Below are 24,454 nucleotides of genomic sequence, written 5' to 3'. Positions count from 1 at the left end.
TTTTCATGAGATCACAAAACCAATCATTTCAAAATGGGGTATTTTTTTGTATGTATGAACCATATAGACTCAAATGAAAGGTATATTTTGAAATGTTAATGTTTACATGCGACATAACTTTTATTTTGAAAAGCTATTGGACCTTTAAAGTATGACAGTATTTGCAGTTCCTTCAGTTTTGGTCTTGCATTTCACATGATATTTGGTAATTGTATTGGTATTAAATATGCCAGAGAGACAGTTTTAACTTCAGCTTTTTGGTTTATCCAAGAACCATGTCAAGTGCATAACACTTTTTTCTTCTTGTTCATTCAGTATTCCAGGTCTTGCTGACTTTGCAACCATCTCTTTCTTTTATTTATTCCTGTCCTTCTCTATCCTCTCACTTTCACTCTCCGGCCTTCTCCTTCCATCTCTCCTTTTTTCTTTTCCCTCTTTTCTCTTTAACTTTCCCTCCCTGTTCCTTTTCCCCCATTGCTTTCCCCCCACCATTTTTCTTCCTGACCTCATTTCTCATCTTTTCCCCCTTTTGTACCCTCTGTTTTTGTCATTGCTTTATCTTCTTCTTTGCCTGCTACCCCCCCCCCTCTCAGTGGACAATAGGGAAGTTCACTCTCTGTTGGTCCTGCAGGTGGGAGGGCCCTAGTGGGCTCCTCTGTGATTGACAGCAGAGGCTTTGTCCTCCTGCCAAGAAAAAGGGAGCAAGAGAGAGAGAAGTTGGGAGTCAGGAGAGAGGGAGGGGGGCTTCATCCATATGAAGAACACTCAGTGTAATCCCTGCTGTTGCAAAGGAAAGTAAAGCGCTTCCTCTCACATTAACACACCCACAGTGTCAGGTTTCAGGATGGGTTTTGTACCATAATAAATCGATCATATGCTGCTTTAGCCTGTGCTAAAGGTGCTGCACCTCTTTCTTAAACTCTGTCTGAAAGCTTCTAAACTTTTTTTTTTTTTTTTTTTGTCTGATGGAACTAAACTTTTCTTCTCAGTTAAGCTTACTTCTCATGGCCATTTGCAGTTGCAGTACTGTCAAAGCATTTAAAGATTGATCCGTCTAATTTAAGGGGTAATAAACTCCTATGCATGAGCGGTTCTGTGAATGATGAGAGTTGGTTTTCCCCAGGGCATATTTTTTGCATTCAGTGTGTGTGTGTGTGTGTGTGTGTGTGTGTGTGTGTGTGTGTGTGTGTGCGCCCTTACTCTGGTTACTGGACATGTCTCGATTGCAGCTATAGTTTGTTCCGTAATGACATCCTGTAACGAAGCAATCTCCACCTGGAATAGATTGCGGAGTAATACAATACATAGCAAGCAGGAGCATTCACTAGAATAGAATGACTGACTTGCATTTAAAAAGTGTCTTCTCTGAAGGCCAAGATACTTAAACCCCGCCCCTAAATATTAACAAAAGCATTCGTTGTCTCTGCCCTTCCCCCAGGCTTTTCTCTCTTTTAGTGATGCAGGGGAATGTGAGTTGGCAGAACTTGCTGAGTTGTGAATTGGACTTTTGCAGTCCATTTAATCCAGCACATGACCCATTTGCAATTACCAGCACGATCAATGAGGAAGCACATCTGATTATAGTCCTGTATTGGGCGAACATAATGGACGCAAGTTTGCTCACTCATTAACTGTTTCAGCCCTAGGGAGGCAACGATGTAAAAATTCTAGGTAGAATAGAATTTACAACCGTTTGTCACGGTGTTTGCACACTGTGAAATTAGACCTCTGCATTTAACCCATCCGTGCAGTGAAACACCCACATACATGCACGCTAGTGTACACACACACACACACACACACACACACACACACACACACACACACACACTTGCCTGGAGCAGTGGGGAGCCCTATCCATGGCGCCCGGGGAGCAATTGGGGGTTGGGTGCCTTGCTCAAGGGCACTTCAGTAATGGACTGTCAGCCAAGGGGCTCGAACCAGCGACCTTCCAGTCACAGGGCTGATTCCCTAACCTCCAGTCCACGACTGCCCCATAGGTGGTGCCTTCTGAGGATTAATCCATAACCTTCTGAGGATTAAGCCATGTAATGACTGCCTGGACATTTTGTTTTTATTTGTCAAGTAGCAGTACAATAGTCTTCAGCTGTTTTATTTATTTATTTATTTATTTATTTATTTGATTCAGTACAAGCTCAGTGCTACCAAAAAACAACACAATATTTACTTGGGCACAGATATTAAACATATACAAGATAAAAACAGTATGCAAAGTCAAAAAATATAAAACTTTTTCACATTTTTACTAAATCAACAACAAAAGCATTTTGTTTGAATGCATAAAAGAATGAATATAGTAGCAAACTGCCTTATGAACCTATAGAAATAACAAAGTCAGCAGGTTTGTGTCCATTTTGCTCAGCTCTGTCAGTAAGTGGTTTTATTTTATGCATACTGGTGATGTGTATTGCTATAGATGTGCAGAGCCAGATCACACTGCTGGCATTTCTCAAGTGTTTCCAGGCTCCTTATGGCTATATTGAAGGAACCCAGATGTTTTAAAGTTTTTCAGATGGGCAATGTTGAGAAAATATAATATTGCGATATTTAAGAAATTGTCCTGTTGGATGAGGAGTAGAGTGTGATTTCTCATCAGCTAAAGAGCTTAAAACTACAGCTAATGGGTGCAGTGCTGAATGCTGATGAGGACGTTTCTTCGCTTCTGGTATTTCTCTTTAGCCGACAGCGTGCCAACATGTTAGTCTGTGAGAGAAGTCTTTTTTCAATAACAGCAAAAGGAGCAGATGATTTCTGCCCTTAGCTAACATCAGCTAGTAGTTACTCTAGTTTGTCTGCCTTGACATTCATGTCCTTTGCAACGTTCTCATGTTTAGGCACCTGATATTTCGGTATAGCATAGTGTAATCCTTTCTCCCAAAAGTGAGTAAACTAGCCACATTTTACAGTCCTGTTAAAACACTGAAGTGTTGATCCTGTAGATTTTCTCTGTCATTCTGAAATGAATCATGACAAATATCCAAATAGTCATTTCAGTATTCAGTTAACTGAGTACTGGAGCACCCATGCACCCATGCTAGTTGGCAGTCACATTTTGAAAAGTGTTTTGAGAGGGTGTGTAAAGCAGAATCCTGGCTTTGATTGGATCTGCTGCTGGATGATGCGTTTAATTGTTTGATTGGCTACCAAGTGACAACAAGAAGTGTAGAAAAAAATGTCCATTAAACTTCCGTATGTATACATTGCTCTAACGAACAGAAAGTACACTTCACTTTTCCTAACAGCAAGTGACATGAATAAGTTACAACGACAAAACCAGAACACTGCCGTTATAATCAGTGAAGCTGTCTACACCAGCTGTGAGCGGCAGAATGTGGAGCGATGTTAGCCAAATAGACTTTGCAGATACAACTGAGATTTACAACAGTAAGATGGTGGAATGCTATTTTAACAGTATTATTTTAGCTATTAATGTTGGATGTTGAGATAAAACATAGCCTGTTATACACCTGTTTGAATCATTAACATTAAATCAGTGTCCCAAATTACCTGATGGAGAGTTTCATCAGTAAAGCAGCCATTTTCTAATAGGTCTGTGGTTTGTCTTGTCTTGCACACTGTAGACATCCTGAAGGCTTTGCGATGCAGTGTGATGTTATATTTCTTGCTGTTAGGACATGTTGATCTGCAGATGTATAGGTTGATCCTGGGGTTTTTCCGAGATGTAACATTTTCTCAGACAGCTCCACTTACCTTGTTTACCATGAATTTTTAAAGTACTTGATATTTTAAAGAGTTGTAAGGTTACTTGCAACATGTCAAATGCATCATCCTTAGAAGATAAATAATCATTATTTACATGTCAACTTTTTTTTTTTTTTCTTTACTTTTAAACATAAATATGGAGATCAAATCAGTCCATGTTCAGCATCTGGCCTCTCTAGTTTTATTTTCTAGATACTGTTCTGTGTTATTCTTTGTGGTTCAGACATACTGTGGCATGTCATTAGACTTCCTAAAGTCATCTGGATGTTCTCAGTGCATGGAGACAGTGAGAGAAAGAGATAATGTGTGCCTGTTGAAGTATAACATGGCTCTGTAATAGTCTGGTTGGAGAGATGCCCTGCAGTAAGCAAAGTCACTTGACCAGGACACTGCAGACTCTGTTAACTGGGGGGGCTTCAACCTAACCTTAACCCCTTCAGCCTTTTTTATGCGGAACATCCATTCACACAAACTGTGTTCATTCGCCACACTGGCCATCTGATTGCCATTGAGGAGAAGGAGAAATAGCATGTCTGTTAGTCCTGACACCCCCATTGTAGATCTTGCTGATTTTGCACCTCATTCCTCTCTCTGTGCTTATTTCCTACTTGTGCTCTCTTTTAATCTCTCACTTTCCTGCTTTTGCCCTTCTTTTGTCAAGAAAGTGAATTAATATGATAAATATTTTAACCTTTCTGAGTAAATTTAACAGACCTTCAGATGTTCAGTAGAGTTAGGGCTGATGTAGAGCTCCCTTGTGGCACACAGTGCGCAGCCCACTGCTGTAAAGGCAGGACCTGCACAGCTTGCTGTTCTGAACCCAGTCGCTGGACATGACCTTGAACAACCACACAGGGTAGAGCGCAAGTACTGCTTGCATAGAGAGCCCCTGCGTGTTTGTGTACACACACACACACATACACACACACACACACACACACACACACAGAGGCAAAATAAGGTAAACTAGCATTCACACGCTTTCACATAAGTGAAGGTGTGTTTGTTGTTGTTGTTATTGTTTGGCTTTTAGATCTGTGTTGCAATATGTGTAGCCAGATTTTATCATGACAACTTTAGAAACAAACTTTCCAAGTTTGTTAGCGTGAAACAAAGAAAAAAGTCAAAATGTCATGATTTGCTTTTTGTATTTGTCACCTGTCGTTGTGTGTTGCTGTGTGAAATAAATGTTTCTTTTTAGTTTAGAATCAAGGATGTGTGATATTGGAATCAAATCTCTGTCAGCAGATAATAGCTCAATAAACATTTATAGACAGATGTTAAGATTTGACTGATATTTGATGAAGTAGAGATTCTAGAGTACACAATGTTTAGGTGACACCGGGCTACTTTGCTAAAATCTGCATTTTATTAATTTTTCTGCATTTATATCCCAACTGAAATAAATGTATCTTCTCTGTAAAGTTAATCCAGATAGAACACAATGTTCTGAGTGAGTGTGGTTTTTGATAAATGAGTGTCTGTAGCAGAAAAGCAGTGGTTAACAGTAGAATGGGTGCAGAATGAGAGTGAGTGCTACCACTGGCAAAGCCTGGTGAACCTGGCTGCTGAAGGTGAATAATTAGGTTGGGTTGGAATGGATAGTAAATGACTAGGCGTTCTGTAATAGTCATTTGATCTGCATTTCTAGTTGAATCTAAGTTACTAACTCAGAAAAAAGGAAGAGAATAGTGTGATGAAGCGAGAGTGTGTCTCTGTATGTAGAAAGAGCAGTGCACGGTCTCCAGCTTGTTTGGCTGCAGCAGTGAATGGAACTCATTGTGTGCCTTTTATAATCAGCCCTTCACTGGACGGCTTCCTCCCCTAATAGACCTCACCATCTCCCAGTCTGAGGACAGACAGTGTGCATCCACTAGTGGCCAAGCTCAGCAAAGTGAGAGCACATCCAAAACCTAAAGGTGCAACACACAAAAACACGAAACTAATGCAGAAGCTTCTGTTCTGTTCTCAAATTAATTTATGGATTTTCTTCATGTTTGGTTGTCAATTGGGGTTAAAGAATCTTCCCTCAGACCACACCGGAGCTTCACTGTGTGTGTTCATCTTATTGGTGTGAGTGTGGGTGTGTGTCTCCCATCTGGGCAGGTCCTGGTAACCCAGGCTTCGTATTTCGTTGAGACATTCGATATGCTTCACCTGCCGCTGTGACAGAGACAACACATGCAGCTGCTGCCCTCTGTAATGTCCTCATCAGGTGCAGAATTAAGAGTTCCTGGGCTTTCCTTGTGCCTTAGGAGCCAATCACAAACACTCAAAAAACAGATGATTTCCAAGCACATCTCAGGATACGTGATCCAGATCAGAGTCTGGTCTGTACATGAGAGAGCCTGTCAAATTAACCGTCTGGCAAAAAGGACATCTGGCACCCTTCTACCACAGAACAAATCTCATGTATTGGAGTTTTTGTTTCATTTCTGCATTTTCCAGTGTAGTTCAGCAGACTGAAAATCTATATTAGTGTTTTTGTAGGGTGGTGTACTGTTAGAATAACAATTAGGTGCAGTCTTTTCTGTTTGTTTTTTTTTTTTTTTTTTTTTAAATTAACCATCAATTAATGAATTGTTAAATGAAGGCAAAATACACCAGAACGAAAGAATGATCATTTACCTAAAGGAAGGCTAATGTTATAACCTATTTAAATTATTGTGACATTAGACCTAACAATCAGTTATTAGCACAGGGCTATCACGTAATCATTGCAGTTGTGTCCTTTTTCTCTTATGTTGCCCTTAGTTAAGGACTCTCTTTCTCAAAGTTCTTCCTTCGTTATCTCCCCCCGTCTTTCTTTCTCAAAGAGCACCATTCATCCCTGGACATTCCCTCCTGGTGACGCTTTAAGTTGATTTTGTTGTTTTGACATTGTGTACCCGGAGATGTGAATCACGCAGAATTCTTCTGCATCAGATGCACACATGTGGTTTCGGACTGGCTCTGTTCAGTGCACACCAGACTCTCTGTTGGGTGGCACATGGTTCAGTGCTGGTCCGTTTGCCAGTGTGCTGAGCGGAGAGGGAGCGTGAAGAGCCGCAGCAGCTGGAATGTTCTGAATGTGGCCGTCCAACAAGCAGGCTCTTGATATAGTTTGGCACCCACACACCCTTGCACAAACTCGCACACATACATACAGTCACAATCATTTTCTCATTGCAGCCTTTGCTGCAGCTCTTTTGGTCCTTTGGATGATGCGTGTGGAAACATCTTCAGTGTTGGACAGTTCTGTGTAGTTGTATCCCTGAAGAATCTGTGGTGTTGAGACATTATGCTGGTCTGCATTTACATACATCAAGGATTTGGTGCCTAGTTCTTGGGGTTCTGCTCCTCTGCATTCAGCCTGTTTTATGTTAAAGCACGAAAGTCAGAATTTTTGATTGACAATTGCTGCAGTAATGTTTGTTTTAATCAGAGAAGGTACATACAACCATGTAAATGTTGCCATAGTGGTAGCTAGAATTGCTTCAATAGCAGTGCTGTTCCTGCCTGTGAACAGAATAATGGTGTTGGCCTTTATTGTACCCCTAAAAGTCTTTTGAATGCAGGTTATTGTTTATAAGGCTGTGCTTTTTTGAAGGTTGGTGTTGCTGTATATTACATTACATTACATTTAGCAGACGCTTTTATCCAAAGCGACTTATATGAACTGTATTATGGACATCTATGATGCCTGTGTCAATATTTATTACACAGCAAAGTTTAACTCTTGATTGAACAATGAAATATCTGCTTTGCCATCATCCTTGTGTCATTATGTAATAACGTTATAAGGATGATGGCAGCATCACTTTTTTGTGAGCTTAAGTAGGACTATTTCATGAATAAATTCATGCTCAAACAAGTGTTGAAAGAATAATAACGTTCTGTTACATGCACTTGTTAAAGCATGCTTGAACCTTGTTAGTTTCCCATTCATAGACCTGGCTGTAGTGGGTTATCAGTTTGTAGCTTGCTGTGATTAGGGCTTAGCTGTTCGTAATGTATTTACGTGTGTGTAGAGCTGTTTCATGTTGTAGTGCTGGTGAAAACTAAACCAATGATGTTACTGTGCTCTATTTGATCTGTGACACATGCTTACGAGCACTTTGGTGTTTGGTGATAATTTTACTGGCACATGTTCTCTCTCATGCTTGTGCCCGAACACTGAGTACTGCCTCCTGGGCTGAGGTTTATGTGATCAAAAGTGCAGAAAGTTTGCTGCTCTGAGTTAATGTACCTATATTGCAAGTTTTACCTCTCTCAGCTTTATTTAATCATCTTTCATGTTTTGGTGTGTTTTGTCATTGTGTCATGACGCATGTGTTGTGATGTATATTGTTAGGTTGCTGACCATACCGTAATTCGAGTGCAGTGTTGGACTGATTATTTCTAAGCTTGTTTAATCTGTGAGTCACTGTTCTTTATTAAATGACTATTCTAACTGTTGTGCCCTCTGCAGTTCCTCTCCTTTTGCTAAATTCTGTCTGTGCAAAAACCCAAGTGGTTTCTTCCTCTATTGTGCAACAAAACAAAGGAAGCTGTATGGCCCCCGGAACTTTTTTTTTTTTTTTTTACTGTATTGCAATCTGTTGGCCCAACATGCATCACATAAACATTTTAAAGAGCTCTTGTTTTTTGTAGTAATATTAGTATAAAACAATGTGCCAATAATACACTTTTTTCCATTATTTTACCAATTGTCTCATTGCAGCTGTAGTTCAGGATATGTTGCTATGAATATATGCTGTTTCCACAGTATAGTATGTTAACTTATGTTTGTATTGGTGTTTTTTTTTTTTTTTTTTTTTCCCCAGCCCTTCTTCAGACTGTTGAACCTGCGGAAGCTGGGCCTGAGTGACAATGAAATCCAGAGACTGCCTCCTGAAGTGGCCAACTTCATGCAACTTGTGGAGCTGGATATCTCCAGAAACGGTACATATACACACATACATCCATGCACGCCCAAAAAACCACATTCTCATTCATGCATCCACAGACCCTTATGCCACTTAGTCACACACATTACACACTCAAGAGCACCTAAGCATCGGTCGTTTATGTGTGAGCTGTAGTCTGTGTGTACACACATACATGACACACTGCAGTGTTTTTCTACTCATCATTTTCTTAATTATGTCTCTAAGAATCAAGTGTTATGTATGAAGCTTAATTTCTGCTGTAGGTTCACACCCTTTCTTAAGTACAGTTAGTAAGAATTGATGTTTAAATCTCTGGATTTAGAAGCAGCAGTATTATATTCTTCTACTCTGTGAGTTCAGGGTGGGAATAGGAATTGCCCTTGGTGTGTTTTTGTTGCTTGGTGCCTATCGCAGCCCAGAGTGGAAGATATGTTGTGAACACACCCACTCCCACACAGAAAGAGTCAGCTGATTGCAGTTTTTTCTATTCCCTGCAATGACTGGTTAATCACATTGTCAAATCGTCATTTTTAGGACTAAGTGTCGAATTCAGTACTTTTGTTGTATTACCAAGCACAGAAAAAAACCTCTCGTCATTCAGTAACAGTCATATAACTAAGCAGTCAGTCATTAAACCAACAAGTAAGCTTGTTCCAAAATCTGGACTGCTAATTGGCTGCTTACATTACATTCTGTATGGCTGTTAACATCAGTGCTTTTTGGTACACTGCAGCATGTTGTGGTCTGTACATACAAAAACAGTATTTATTTGTATAGTGTGTTGTCTCAAAGCATCTTTACAGAAAAAGCAGTAGATACACACTTTCAGCACTTCACTAATTTCTGGTTTCAGTTGTAAGTTAAAAGGAAGGGACTGAATACATTTTGAATGATACACCATATTTATGTTGGCCTTTGTAGGTATTTTCAGTTGAGTGTTTTTGGTTATAAACAACACTAAAAAATGTGATCACATAGTCGGTTACTGGAGAGTGTGCTTTAGATTATTTGTACTGATCATAGTTAATTGGTACCAGTTGTGGATCTGTGGATTGTGCTTTAAGTCTCGACACTCCTTTGTCTAGATCTTGTTGATCTTATTTGTTCTCGTTCTCGTTCTCTCTCTCTCTCTCTCTCTCTCTCTCTCTCTCTCTCTCTCTCTCTCTCTCTCTCTCTCTCTCTCTCTCTCTCTCACAGACATTTCTGATATCCCAGACAGCATTAAGTTCTGTAAAGCTCTGGAGATTGCAGACTTCAGTGGAAACCCCCTCTCTAGGTAAGGGAGTTCTCCAAATTCCACCACACCACTGGGTCAATCCAAATGTCACACATATCGAGAGAGAGGTGGGGGATGGGATGACTGGAAAAGAAACTAGAACAGTTCTGTATGGTGTACGAGAAAAGTGAATCAGGACTTTATTTTACTTTTCAGAGTTACTGTCAGCCCTGCTTTAACCCTTAGAAGTCAAGATATTACTGCCTTCTATCTACACTTTATCTACGTGTAATCATTTAGTCACATTATTTCATAGTTGAATGCTGAATTACATTTGATTTGTCTGCTTTGTTTCAGTGTCAAGAAAAGACAGACATGACAATGTAAAGGATTTTTCTTTATGCAAAACAAGACTGTACACATGAAAGTAACCTTTACCTGGCTCAAATCAGGATTGCTCTTGTACACAACACAAATGTGTGTGGCATCACTTGAAAGTTTAGAATCTGTATTTTTAGCAGAATGGGCTTGCTTGTTTAATTCTGTTGTAAGTGAAAGATAATTAACATTAGACATTTGCTGTTTTTATGGACACAAACTTTCTAACGTAGTACTGTTCTTTCATGTTATCCACTTGTGTGCTGTGGTTCCGTTCCAGTATGTAGCTGAAGGAAATAAAGAACAGTGCTGTAGTAATATGCATATAAATATGTGTTGTATTAAAATGTATTGGTGCTTTATGCCATTACCTACAAAAATATGTATTCATATGGTTATATATATAATATTCTGATCTTATTTGTGTTGTGTTCTCTCTCTCTCTCTCTCTCTCTCTCTCTCTCTCTCTCTCTCTCTCTCTCTCTCTCTCTCTCTTTCTCTTTCTTTCAGATTGCCTGATGGCTTTACACAACTTAGAGCACTAGCCCACCTTGCACTCAATGATGTGTCACTACAGTCACTACCGAATGACATAGGAAAGTGAGTGCATACACCCCATAGCATTTTTAAATAAGAAATGGAATATAAAGTACAGTGCACAGCTTTGAATTAAACAGTAATCAGCATCATGAGGCATTTTAAGCTTTCACGATTATTATTTAATCATCTTATTGCACTTATTTGAGATGAGTGCAATTATTTCATTTTTATATGTTTACATTTGCATCATGCAGAAACTGAATTAGGTGTGTTTTCAACCGTTGGGTTGAGACGAATGTATATAGATAAAATAAGCAAAGCAAGTAAAAAAAAGTTAAAAAAGCAGAAAACGCATTAATTGAGCCACGTCTACACAGTGAAAGTTCTGACTAGTGCTATAACACCTCTAGCGGGCGGTTGTAAGTAATGTTTGTTTATTTGAGCTCAAACTTTGTCGTCAGTTTGGAGAGCTTGGAAGCAAGACAGCTAATCAGCCCGTTTGCTCACTTTAGACTTGTACTTTAATAATTACATTAAATGAACAAAAAGCACCAATCACTTGTTGTTCAGAAATATCTGTATGGCATATATCAGCTGTAGTGTAATGATTGTGACAGGCACAGATTTAGCATTATTATAATGTGTGTGTGTACATGAGCACACACAAGCTCTGGTTTTGGCTCTGTGGGGTGTTCATACAGATGGAGGGGAGCCCCTCACACTTCCAGACCAACTGCCACAGCATAAACCCACCATCTGACATCTCTGTTGTCATTCTTTTCTTTCGTTTCATTTGTCTTCCTCTTTTTTGTCGTGCTTTGTTTCTTCTAGCTTGGCTAACCTGGTAACTTTAGAGCTGAGGGAGAATCTGCTGAAGTCTTTACCCACGTAAGTCCACACTTCAAACTTGGATTGATGCTGAAGGATCCTGCCTGTATGAGTATGTTCTAATTTTTGTTGTCTCTTTGGTTCTCTCCAGCTCTCTGTCTTTCCTGGTGAAACTGGAACAGCTAGATTTGGGCAGCAATCAACTGGAAGTGTTGGTAAAAACTAGCAACACACACCTTACCCAGTCCTCACATGTTTTTTTTTTTTTTTCTCTCTCTCTATGAGTACTGGCTTTTTTTTTTCTCTCCTCTCTTTGCGTTCCTCTTAAATTTCTTTTCACGCCGTCATGGCAACGCCCAGTAGTTGTCTCAGTGGGACTGAGTAAACAATACGGGATCACACAAAGGCATCGCCCAGGCAATGCTGATGATGTAATTGCAAACCACTACCCACAGTTCCCTTCTGCATACAACATCCATCTCAATCATACCTAACAGCTCTGAGGATGGTGATATAGTGCAATAATGCTTAATATGATGTTCACTCCTCATTCGTCTATTTCAGTCATGTGACCTTTTTCTTATAGCAGCCAGTTTAGTGACAGTCTTCTGCTGCGTCTCAACAAGAAGGAATTGAAATATAGCGAATATCCATTCTGGGGGGAAAAAGTTCTTTTAAAAAATGGTTTTGATTTCATACATGCCATTCATACATACATCCCCGTTCCCAGTAGTTATTGATTCAAAGCATCCATATCCTACATTTACAGGGTTCACCTACTGTATGATGCTTGTTTGGTTTTGTTTTGCCAAAAACAGTCATAGCTAATTTTTTACATGACCCCATTTCAAACTCTCTTTATTTCTTGGAATTGAACAGGCTGATTTTGTTACTGTATTTTTAAGGACTGATATATGATAAATAAACTCAGTTCTTATTGACTTTACTGCATTGTGTCTCATTCAAAAAGCAGACAGAGCTCAAACACACCTTACAACTTCAATATAAATGGGAAGGGCTAAACTTACTTCTTTAAGCTAAATAGGAGGACGTGTAAACCATATGGGGAATATGTGCCAATTTGGTCAAAAGCGTGCTTGTGAGGTCATGCACACTGATGTTGGATGAGAAAGTCTGGCTTGCAATTGATATTTCAATTCATCCCAAAGACGCTCACTGAGCTCTTCAGTACGACCCGTTCTACTGCCAGTGTAGTTTGCATGGCTTGTTTTTTCTTCACCTGTCAGCAATGGGTGTGTCTGAAAACCTGAACTTAATAATCAGGAGGGGTGTCCACATACTTTTCCTGTATCACATACTTGTTGCATGATTTCTCATGCTGCTCTAACTTAGATGGAAGAACCATTGAACAAGTGGACGGCCACAGCAATAATGTTGATCACTGGTTGGTTTTGACTGCATTTACACAGTGAACATTAATATCATTGATATTACTGCTCAAACACTGAAGTAATGAAACATAATCATGTCAGCTTACACAGGAAAGCGTGTTTTAAATTTTTGTTTTCGCATCAAACTGTACTGCACACAGAATATTGTCTTGGTCATAAAAATTGCAGGACAGTTAGACAATAACAAAACATGAGTCAAGTGAATATTTTCCTAAGAAAACCTTTAACTGTCTATATAACATGATGATGTACAGACTAAAAGACCATTTCTGTGCTCTGGATGTTGAAAAAAGTAAGCTTTGACAAAACTTTGTGAAGAAACTTCAAGTCCTCCTTTGAAACTGTTTTCTTATTTATTTTTTCACAGAGGAATTGAATTGTTAATTAAGATGTTAATTTCCCAGTGGACAGTTTGTGTAGCAGTATACCAGACCTTTGAACTATTTTTGGAGCATATTAAATGTTGTGTGCCTCTCTCTTACCTGGTACCTGTCCTAAACCTGAGCGCTGACTGTGTTTAACCTTAGATTGGACAGGCTGCTGGCTTTACCTCACTCTTCTTAAAATGCCTCTCTTTCTCTTAGCCGGACACATTGGGGGCGCTGCCCAACCTTCGCGAGCTGTGGTTGGACAGGAACCAACTCTCCTCACTACCTCCAGTGAGTACATGTTACACCTGTGGTTAGACTGTAATTCAAGCATGTCATTGTAGCCTCGTCTTGCATGGCATACTTTTAATTTTTGTGAGAAAATTTCAACACTGTTCACTTTTAACCACACAAAAAAACTACCTCAACTTATCTGTTGTGCAGTGTAGTCATTAGGTCAGTAATCTGTAAAATTGCCCTTTTCTTCAACAGGAGTTGGGAAATTTGCGACGCCTGGTTTGTCTGGATGTATCGGAGAACCGGCTCACGGAGTTGCCCTCTGAGATCAGCGGCCTCATTGCCCTCACTGACCTGCTTCTCTCACAGAACCTCCTAGAAGTTGTGCCTGACAGCATTGGTGAGACAATGAGCATTTTATTACAGATTTAAGAGGTATTTGTGTGTACTGAATAGCCTTTCACCCAGTGCTGTTAACTAAACTATTTATGGTTTTATCTTGCAGTACAGGTTAATCACAAGTTAAAAGAACATAGTTTCTGGTTGGCAGGCTCACTAAAGACCATGACCAGACACTTAAGTTGAAATTTAACATGTGCAAACTCTTGATTGTCCTGTAAATGTCTAATGTAAATTACATGCTTTGATTTTACCTCACTGTATGAACAGCTGCTTATCTGCCCTCTAGTGGCACTTGGCTTGTAGGACTTAAGTCATTCTCAGGCGTTAGGGTATTGCATTGTTTTCTTTTAGACTCCAAGTTAACTGTTGGACGTGCTGAGATTTTGGTGCTTCTGTTAACGTTGTGTGTCTCTTTTTCGTTATAGGCTCCTTGAAGCAGTTGTCCATTTTCAAAGTGGACCAAAATCGGCTGGTTCATTTAACTGACTCCATTGGAGAATGTGAGAACCTCACGGAACTTATGCTGACAGAGAACCTCCTACAGGTACCCAACTGGCACTGAAGTTTATCTTCATCTTGTTCTGTCTGATTTAGAAGCACTACCTGGGCTTGTTTGTTCTTAAAATTAGTTTTCATCTCCTTTGGAGAATTAGTCTGGCATTACTGTGCTCCAGGTTTTCCATTTTAATAATGCTTCTGACAGTCCTCCAGGTTTAGTCTATGTTTATGTGTCTGTGTTGTTCTGTTGACCATCAGCAATGTGGATTTACTAAAAATATAGCATTTTTCCCATCTCTTCCTTGTCCTCTTGTGTCCTGCAGTCCCTCCCTCGCTCCCTGGGGAAGCTTAAGAAGCTGACCAACCTGAATGTGGACCGTAATCGTGTGAGCAGCGTGCCAGCAGAGCTGGGTGGCTGTGCCAGTCTGAATGTGCTCTCGCTCAGAGATAACAGGGTGGGCAAACTGCCTGCTGAGCTTGCCAACGCCACTGAGCTACATGTACTGGATGTGGCAGGAAACAGGTGAGAGCCACACATCTGGAAGCCCTCACACAAGGATAATTCATTTCAGTGCTGTGTCTGTCTAAAGGAAATTTAGGGGAAGCAAACTTGAGTAACAGTCCGCTGTAGTCTGTGGTAGATATTCCAGGGTGAAGCCTATATCTGGCCACCCTTATTACAACTTTAGGCTCTAATTAGCCTGTTTCTGCTTTTTCTTTGAGAACGTCTTACATTAGTCATAGTTTTATCTCATCTGTCTAATCTGAGTGTTCAAGTGTAATTTCATTTCTTTAATTAAACTTCTCATTTTTTATCGTAATTCTGCTATCTGGTGTTGACCAGAGTTTCCGTTTTTGAATTTTGCTTCCTCTCAGCATTTCTTCCTCATGTTCTTAGCAAGTTTTTTCCCCCACCTTGATTAGCCCACGCCTCATTAGTGTTTTAGTCTGGATTTCTTTGAAGTAGCTTTGTGACAATGGTCTGCTGTAAGAAAGTGCTATATGAAATCACTGAATTGAACTGAGTAAATAGTAATCTCTCTTCTCTCCTCTTCACCCAATAGGTTACAAAATTTGCCTTTTGCCCTGGCCAATCTAAACCTGAAAGCTATGTGGCTTGCAGAAAACCAGTCTCAGCCCATGCTGAAGTTCCAGACTGAGGACGATGTGCGTACTGGAGAGAAAGTTCTCACCTGCTATCTGCTGCCGCAGCCACAAACACCCATCTTAGGTGAGGCCTGATGCGTTCTTTCTCTTTCTTTTTCAGTTCTGAGCCAGCAACCCCTGGTGTGGTCCTGGCCCAAAAAGCTGCTGCTTCTCTTTTGCACCATTATTGTTGCAGTGCTGTGACTGAAAGAATTAGACATTTCACTGACAGTTAAAAGACTGGCTGATTTCTTTTTAGAGAACATGCTGCAGAGCGGCGTGGATGAGAGCTGGCCCACAGACACTAATCTGAATAGGGTGTCAGTCATCCAGTTCCAGGAGGAAGCCAAACCTGAAGAGGAGGATGAGGAGTCTGCTGCAGAGAGAAGGGTGAGACACACTGTGTTACATATATGAACAGAGGTGGCTAGTAACTCTTTACATGTACATTTTTGCTATTTGTACTTTGTGTTTTCTAAATTTTCTTGCATTGTAATACTTTGACGTCTACACAAGTAATCTGGCCATTCACATTGAGAGACAAATCTTTTTTTTCTTTTTGTACTTAATTTCATGCTGCTTTGTTGGGTCAGGTCTTGCGCACATTTCTTATTTAATTTTAGACCAAAGGAATCCATAAACAGAATAACAGCACATAACCAACTTCATTTTCTGTGTTGTTGCTGGATGTACCAAGAGCTTTTGCTGCACTTTGTTGTGGCAGTTTTTACCTGATCATTTTTCGTTCTTGCTCAAGTAGTTTTTTGCTCAGCTGTTTTTGCTTCTACTTGAATGGTTATAGAGAGAGAAGTAAGGATGCTTCTGTTTGAGAAAAGGTATAGGCTACTGTACCCAGCTCTGTGTAAATGTATGTTTTTAGTGCTTTTGTGCTGCTACATGTGTGCATTAAAGCATGCAGACTTATTTTGGGTATTACTTTGTTTGGACCAGCAGGGTCTCCAGAGGCGAGCCACTCCTCACCCCAGCGAACTGAAGGTGATGAAGAATGTGATTGAGGCAAGAAGAAATGAAGCATACACCTCTAAACCAGATGATGATGATCTGGAGTGTCCAGACAACGAGGTGTGTATCTGAGTGTGTCTGTGTATGTTCATGCCAACAATGCACAAGAATGAAAATTCTTAACTAAAATTCTAGCACACTCAGCTGAAAACCAAATGAAAAAGCACTTTTATATTTAATTTGCCATTGTGTTTCTGTTTGTTGAAGTAACTTAATGGTGCTTACAGTGCTAAAGTGGACTGTTTCACTGCTGCTCCTCAAACTGTTTAGATGTGTCTGCACTGACTAGCACAGGATACTGAGGAGAACAGTGTTTTTAATCATTGTTTCAAATGTTCATTGTCACTTTGAATGTTTAAGTGATATAATTTACAAATTAAGTTCTACAATTTTACAATTTTTCTGCCTTTCTTTCCTTTTTGGCCAAAAACTGAAAGTGACACTTTTTATTAGGATTGTCAAATACAAAATTCTTTGTGTTACCCATGCAGGTAGGTGCAAAGATGAGAAGCTGCATATGCATCAAATATACAGTGTCACTCCTGTGCTGTGTTTTATAAGGATTGAAATCGTTTTATCCAAAATCTGAATTGTGTTTATTCTTTAATAAAGTGCAGAAACTGAAGGAATAAAAAAACGTATCTTTATCATATGGGAAAATATTCTGTACTTTTGCTTCTTTCATCTTTTTAATTGAAATAGCTTAGACAAAAGCGAACATTTTGACTTTAGTACCACAAGACTTTTTGAGGGCACTGTATACACTTTCTCTCATACTGCAGACATTCATAAGTGTCCTTAATGGACACTCAAGGTTACTCAGCATTCTCTAAGCATGACTCAACTGTCACTCACCTCTTTACAAAAAAACCCTCTTTATTGGTTTTCTACTGCCTTTCAGTGCCGTCTTGCATAACCACTTGGACATTCTTTTTTTCATTAGCTTGTGATGCACTCAGAATTACAAATATCCACGTCACATGTGTATTGTACCGTGGGGAACATTATTCTTGTTTTAGGATTTGCTTTCACATGATTAGAGTATGCACACACCTTTAAGTAAAACTTTATTTTACTGCTGATTGTTCTGTGTATAATAGTACATCACAGTGGGACGACTTTGATCGGTGTGACTGTTTGTTCGCAGGAGAAACGATCAAGCCGTCTGTCCAACCAGAGCCATGATTCCCAGGCCTCCAACAGCACTGCCTCAGCCAATTCTCATGACGAGAAACGTGGAGTCAACTTTGTTGGGGTGGAGCTTAATGATAAACATAACCAGGAGCAGGAGGAAGAGGAACTTGATGAGATGGAGGTGGAATATATTGAGGTAATTTAGTAAGAATGTGTATTTGTATTGCTGGGAGAGCATTTCACACATTTTTTTGAGATACTTAAAAGCCACAATATTAACATTTCTGAACATAGTTGACATGACATGGAGCTCTCTGAAACAGTAAAAACGAAACAGGGACAAGTTTAGGCCTATGATCTAATCCTGAGGTATAGATCTAAATGTAAGGACCAATGCATTTATTCTAAGAACTGTTTCACAGTGGGTACTTGGCTTTGGGTATGTACCCTGTGTTTGCATTGTCTCTGGTAATCGTAATATAACAAATTATTATGAGAAGACACACAAATTCTTGATTTTTCCTTTAGGTGTGTGTGTTTTGTCAGGGGCGAGGGGACCATCCATTTCCTTGTATTTTTCATTCTTCTGTCCATCTGTCCACCAGCCCACTGTGCACTTTGCTGAGGAACCTATTATTCGAGGAGGTGATGAGGATGAGGAGGATGAAGATGATGATAACGAGGACGGTGCCAACAGGAGCGATGAAGAGTCGCAGCCGCCTCCATTCCCTGCCGAGAAACAGCGGCTCATCCGCAAAGACACACCACACTACAAGAAGCACTTCAAGATCACTAAGCTGCCCAAGCCCGAGACAGTGGCTGCCCTGCTTCAAGGCTTCAGCCCTGATGGTCTGTCTCCATCTGCACGCACAACTGAGGAAGAGAGAGATGGAGAGGTGGAGGAGGATGAAGAAGATGAGGAGGGAGTGACGGCTAACACCCCTCTGCTGCAGAGACTGGAAGCGGCTGAGCTGGAGGACAGCAGGCTGACTCAGGTGAACTCCTCGCTTCAGCCGGTGAAGGTAAGGCCAGGCCAGAGCAGAGCGGCGTGGGGTGTAGGGTCATACGGATGAATCTGATCAGCCATGAGTGGCTTGCTGGCTAGATGAAGAATATTAGCTTGGGTTTGTATGAGGTTGTTGAGGGGTAAAATCAGTTGAGTGAGAGGGCACATGCATCTGAGCTCCCAGAAGGACTCGCTAGAAGATCAGAGTTTTTAGTGCTTACTTTAAGCAGTTGTTTCATGAAAAATCATGAAATGAACCTGGTTTTTCAAAAGGATCAGCCAAGACATTTTTATTATCCACAGTCTGGAGCAGAGCACATTTACATAACTAAAAGCAGCATTTAAACTGCATGTTATGAGAAGTTTATCCCATAAATTTATTTGTTAAACTTTTTTTCTTTGGTTGCAATCAGATTACTTGGCACTTTGGGTGATGATGGACTACGTCAGGTCCTCCTCAGAAGGAATTTTGATGGGTTGGGATCAGTTTTGAACTTTTTGAAATTTGGTTAAGACAAAATTTCATCCAGCTCGCTTTCGGAGTCATAACTTAGTGCTATGGACTGGCTTAGGTCAAGCTTGGATGGAAAGTTTATAGGCTGTATTTGTGTTCAGATTCCAGAGGCTTTAACCATTGTATTGTGTCATACTGAATTATGAATTTTAAATTGTTACAGCCCTGATAAGCAAACTTTTTTAAGATGACAGCTTGGTGCTTTTTGAAGCAAGTGTTTGGTAGTTGAGGTATGCAGTTTGCATGGTGCTAATAGGTGGGCTTTAAGCTTTCATTACTTGTTAGCAACATTAGCCTTGTAGCTCCTGAAGCAAACTTCAGACATGTCTTGGCTGATGACTACATTCGAGATGAGGGGGAAATTGTGTAACTGATGTTTTTTCTGAACTGTTGCTTGAAGCAAGCCTTCATACTTACGTAACACTAAGAATATATGCATCACATTCACATCCCATTTAGTGTAACCTGCATCCAGTTTGCACTCTGTTGTTACTGGGTTGAAAGCATGTGTTTGTTCATTCCAGAGTCGTTTACAGATTGATGTGGTTGTCTTGCCTATATAGGGAATAGGGAGGCATCTAAAATTTGTGAAACAGCAGTGCAACAGGCTTGGCGACATACTGAAAATTGAAATCTCTGTATTTGAATGCCAGGCAGGGATGTCAAATGACAAAGCCCCTTCCTTTATTTTGCCCCATGTCTTTAGTTCCACACATGCTTGTCCCTCAACTCCTCACCATGCTGTTTTTGAGCACTGCCTCTGCCCACCCCATGCTCTGCTTCTCATCATTATTTGCCATTTCTTACTGCTGCCCAGAGAATCACTGTCTTCTTTGCCAGCTTTTTTTTCACGTGTCATGTGTGAGTGTAAGAGAGTGAAAAGCAGCTAATTTCTCAAATCAAAGTTGATCACTGATAACATTTAATTTTACAATCACACCGATGAATTAATTTGTGATGCTTAACTAAGCTGTTTTATTTTCTTCCCTCAGAGCTTTGTGATAAAACTCACTGGCCCCCTGATCCCATCTTTCTTGGTTGATTTTTATTAATTTTACCCAACATATTGTTTGCACTGATGTGAAAAATACAAACAAAAAGTTGTACCTTCTGCATTTAGATATTATTTAAACCTTTTTTTCTGTTAAGCAGGCAGTGCGAAGTATTCACTTATTGTACTCAAAATATTTATTATATTCAAACTGTTGATTCCTGCTTAGAGATTCATACATAGTGTCCTATTATGTAACCTCTGGGATAACTTTGTGAAGGAGCCATAGCATTTCATGCTTAAGGGAGAGATTTGAATGACCAGTGGAGGACAATTTTTGTGAAAAATGTTTAAAGTGGAATTAGTAATTAGCAGTCATGATGTATCCAGAACATATTTTGAACCATTTTATTTATTATCCAAAATGACCAGTCAACCTGCAATTTCTGTATGTATTGCTGACAATACTGACATAGTATAGTTCAGAATTAGAAAAAATTGGCTACTATATTGCCTTAAAACTGCATGAACATCTGTGACGAGTGAATTTGAATAAAATACAGATCTATCATAAAACAGTATCTCAGGCATCAGGAAGTATATTCTTTACCATTTAATGTAATCACTACTAGCTTTTAGAGGCCTTAAACTCTTCAGATATATAGTTCCTATCACCACTGTGAACAATTCTAATGTGGTAAGTTTCTCTAGAACAGAGCATTTCACATTAAACCACTCTGAATGACTTTGTTTACATCTTAATTGAATTATGCAGACATTTTGAACAACTGGTGGAATAATTCTTTAGGCTTAAAGTGCCATCTGTGAGGGGTTTTTATTTATTTATTTAAGCAGTAATGTTCTCAAACCAGCTGGGATCAGGGACCCTGTGTGTATCTGTGTGTGTGTGTGTGTGTGTGTGTGTGTGTGTGTGTGTGTGTGGAGTCTCCATGGCTGAATGAAGTGATTCAGGAATGTTTGAAAAACATTAGATGTGTCTATGTGTGCTTTTATTTGATTTGTGTGTGCAGAGAAAGTACGTTATGCTGGTGTGTGGGAACATTGTCTGCTGTGTCCGTGCAGCAATGTTTACATTTGCTCGCTTGCCCCGTGATTAATTACCCCCCTGTTGAGGAGAAAAATAGTCAGACCAAATTTACAGCAGCAATATCACCTGCGTAAGAATGATTTCATTTACCAAGACCGCTAGCATGAGAAACATCTTTCTTAAGATTCATTTTCACTAGTTGCTGTGAAGAGCTTAGGCATGTACTATGATAACCATTTGAGGTTGAATCACTATTCCGCTGTTCATTTTGTTTCATTTCATTAAAATGCCCCTGTTTTATGTTTTAACAAGACTAAGAAGTGTGGCAAGTTTACTCATAGTTATTGCCAAGTATATATGGTGTTTTACACTTTTCTGTTCTGCTTCGCCATGCATTATCTTGAGTGAGCTGCCAAGAAAACATTGCTAAAGCATTGGTAGGGACTTAACCGACAGGGTTAAGAGTGCGGCTGGCGCGGCTGTGTCGCTACCTAGAATAACTACTCTGGCTGATGTTAGCAAGATCTAGAAACAGTAAAAATGTATTTCTTAGACAAATTAACATGTTGGCACATCATCCACTCATGGGAAAAGACCTCCTGTAAGCAGATACGGGTCTCTATTCGATTATCTGATTACTTCATAATTTCAGTCTTTTGCCAAATCAAATAACAGGATCAACAGTTTAATCTTAAATCAATGTAACTAATCATCAGTATATGTTCTCTCATTCATTAATCTGAGAGAGCACTGAAGATGCTCATGTATTAGGTATGTAATGATATGCAACTTTGATGATACAGTAGATCCTGCCGTTATGCTTGACAATATGATTGAAGTACAGAATTAGAAAAGGAATGCCAACATAACTTGCACATTTGTTTTATTTATATTTATTTATTTACCTTCTTACTAATTGCTAATTCCTAAAACATTTTGGTCATTCCCACTTTTAACCCAAAAATACAGCAGTTCGTATTGAAGGGATAGCTGTCAAAAGGCAGTTTTTAGAAGACATAAAATAAATAAAAACTAATATAAGCAAGGCAAGATCTGTATTACATAATGCACGTGTTTTGTTTTTATAGGTCATCAGTAGCAAAAATGGCGGATTAAGGCTGCAGTTTAATATTAAATCAAATGCATTATGAGTTTGTTTACAATCTGACATTGTGTGTTTCCAGTGTGGCTCAATCACATGTGCAAGAGTGTATGTGTTGGAGCGTCTGCTGAGTCCAAATCTACTGTTACAGAGAGTGTGTGTGGGTGGGTGTGTGTATGTGTGGGTGTCTGTCTGTCTGTCTGGGGTTTTATTTTCCACTCATTCATTCTTTTTTGGGTTTGTCTTGGAGGAAACGAGTGCAGATTATTTATTTTTCATTTTTTATTTTTTTGCCTCACTAATCCGCATGCCCTCTTGCTGGTTCCTGTCCTAACAGGGGGTGTCATTTGATCAAGTCAATAATCTGCTGATTGAGCCTGCTCGAATTGAGGAGGAAGAGGTCTGTACCTACTCTTTCCATCCAGCTCCGTCTCCCTCCACCTTTCTTTCTTTCTCTCCCACTCACTAGTCACCTGCCGTTAGAAAGCGGAGGGGTAGACATAACCCACCAGAAAATTCTCATTAATCCAAAGCCAATGATTAGGGAGCTACTCACCATCACTCAACCCCTAACCCGCTGTTGTGGTGGAACCCTGTCCATGTGTTTGGGAATTGTTGTGGAGCAGATATTTTCTAAACAGTATTTGGTGAAAACAAAATGTTTTGTTTACAAATCACATCCAGAATTTAAAAAAGGAGAGTACTTCTTTAAACTTAGGATAAACATTTTTCAGCTTTCAGTGTTTTAAAACATTCCTTGTTCTTGGTTTGTTTGCTGTTTTGTCCATATGCATGCTTCTAAAGTAAAGTATTGTGATCTCCTATAGGCTTTTGCGGGGCGTAGAACTGCCTTTATTGATTTTCAGTTCTTCATGTCTTCTGTTATCTAGTCTAACTACAAGCATAAAAACAGTTGAGTTTTGTCACATTGGCAGATTTTTGCTTGAATTCTTTACAATGGTCTTTAAAAGCAGAATTCTGGCCATACCTCTCTGTTAATCCATCTGAGAAGAATGAAAGGGGAAAGTGATAATACACACAGTACTGTGTCAAAGTCAGAAAGCACCTTTAACTTGCTTAATTTACAGTCACCCATTTAACACAACTTAATTTTTCAAGAGGTATTTCTGAAGAGATTCTGATATAAGATAATCCACTTGTATAATACTTAAAGCTTTCATCTTTGAAAGATAGGAGAAGATTAGGCACTGTTGATTCAGATCTAGAAAGAAATCCAAGTGTGTTACTGTTCATCCTTCCAATATGAGAAGGCAACTCAGCACTATGAGTCTGAAAGGATGTGTAGCTGTTAAGAAGCTGTTACTGAGAAAAGAAAATAGACAAAACAGTAAACTTTCGTAGAAAGTCGTAGATGCTGGTGTTCTCAGAACAATGGACCGAGCACCGCAGAGCCCAGACCCCAGCATTTGTTTGGGATTACTTGGATTGTGAGAAGCAGAAAATCCAACCAACTTCTAAGACTGAACTTTCGAGGTATGGAAAAATATCTGTGCAGATTTTCTTTGGAGAACTGAGAGAAAGTCTCCCTGTAAAAAATGGAAGCTGTAATATAGGAAAAGAGTGGAGTCACTAAATACTAAAAAACATATTTAGTTGTTGAGGCTTCTGTGTTTTTTGTTTTTTAAATATACATTTGTATAGGTTCTGCTTTTGTAGTTGATTCTGGATTAAAAATGAAACCAATTAAGGGTGGTCTCTGAGTTTTGCACAGTACAGTGGAAACACCTCACTATGAATAACATTCAAACGAGAGCATTATGATAAGGTTAGATCCTAAGACAGTAACATATACAGTACTGTGATGCTGCTTGTATTAGATTTTATAAAAGCAGTTTGTCTCATTCTGTCTCCTGTGGAGGACTGTGCTGTGTAGTGTATCTTACTTAAAAGTATGCATGCACAAACTGAACACCAACAATGTTTTTATAAACCCTGA

General features: G+C 39.5%; 1 protein-coding gene across 15 annotated transcripts in view; it reads left to right on the top strand.

Moving 5' to 3' along the window:
- scrib (scribble planar cell polarity protein) overlaps window positions 1-24,454 on the top strand; it is an 88,438-nt gene that overhangs the window by 27,110 nt on the left and 36,874 nt on the right. For 11 of the 15 annotated variants that reach the window (XM_037531382.1, XM_017719628.2, XM_017719627.2 and 8 more), the window contains exons 2-16: window positions 8,550-8,667; window positions 9,852-9,930; window positions 10,759-10,848; window positions 11,620-11,676; window positions 11,768-11,831; window positions 13,613-13,687; window positions 13,889-14,033; window positions 14,461-14,579; window positions 14,857-15,056; window positions 15,598-15,764; window positions 15,939-16,069; window positions 16,631-16,762; window positions 17,850-18,032; window positions 18,442-18,858; window positions 22,835-22,897. In XM_037531382.1, the coding sequence (XP_037387279.1) occupies window positions 8,550-8,667; window positions 9,852-9,930; window positions 10,759-10,848; window positions 11,620-11,676; window positions 11,768-11,831; window positions 13,613-13,687; window positions 13,889-14,033; window positions 14,461-14,579; window positions 14,857-15,056; window positions 15,598-15,764; window positions 15,939-16,069; window positions 16,631-16,762; window positions 17,850-18,032; window positions 18,442-18,858; window positions 22,835-22,897 (2,040 nt within the window). The remainder of the gene's footprint in view (window positions 1-8,549; window positions 8,668-9,851; window positions 9,931-10,758; window positions 10,849-11,619; window positions 11,677-11,767; window positions 11,832-13,612; window positions 13,688-13,888; window positions 14,034-14,460; window positions 14,580-14,856; window positions 15,057-15,597; window positions 15,765-15,938; window positions 16,070-16,630; window positions 16,763-17,849; window positions 18,033-18,441; window positions 18,859-22,834; window positions 22,898-24,454) is intronic. The other 4 variants (XM_037531430.1, XM_037531381.1, XM_017719629.2 and 1 more) reach the window with 2 other exon arrangements.

This window comes from Pygocentrus nattereri, chromosome 2 (genome assembly GCF_015220715.1).
Source record: "Pygocentrus nattereri isolate fPygNat1 chromosome 2, fPygNat1.pri, whole genome shotgun sequence".
Lineage (NCBI taxonomy): Eukaryota > Metazoa > Chordata > Actinopteri > Characiformes > Serrasalmidae > Pygocentrus > Pygocentrus nattereri.
Note: the sequence above shows the minus strand (reverse complement) of the source record. Positions and strands in the feature narration are given on the sequence as shown.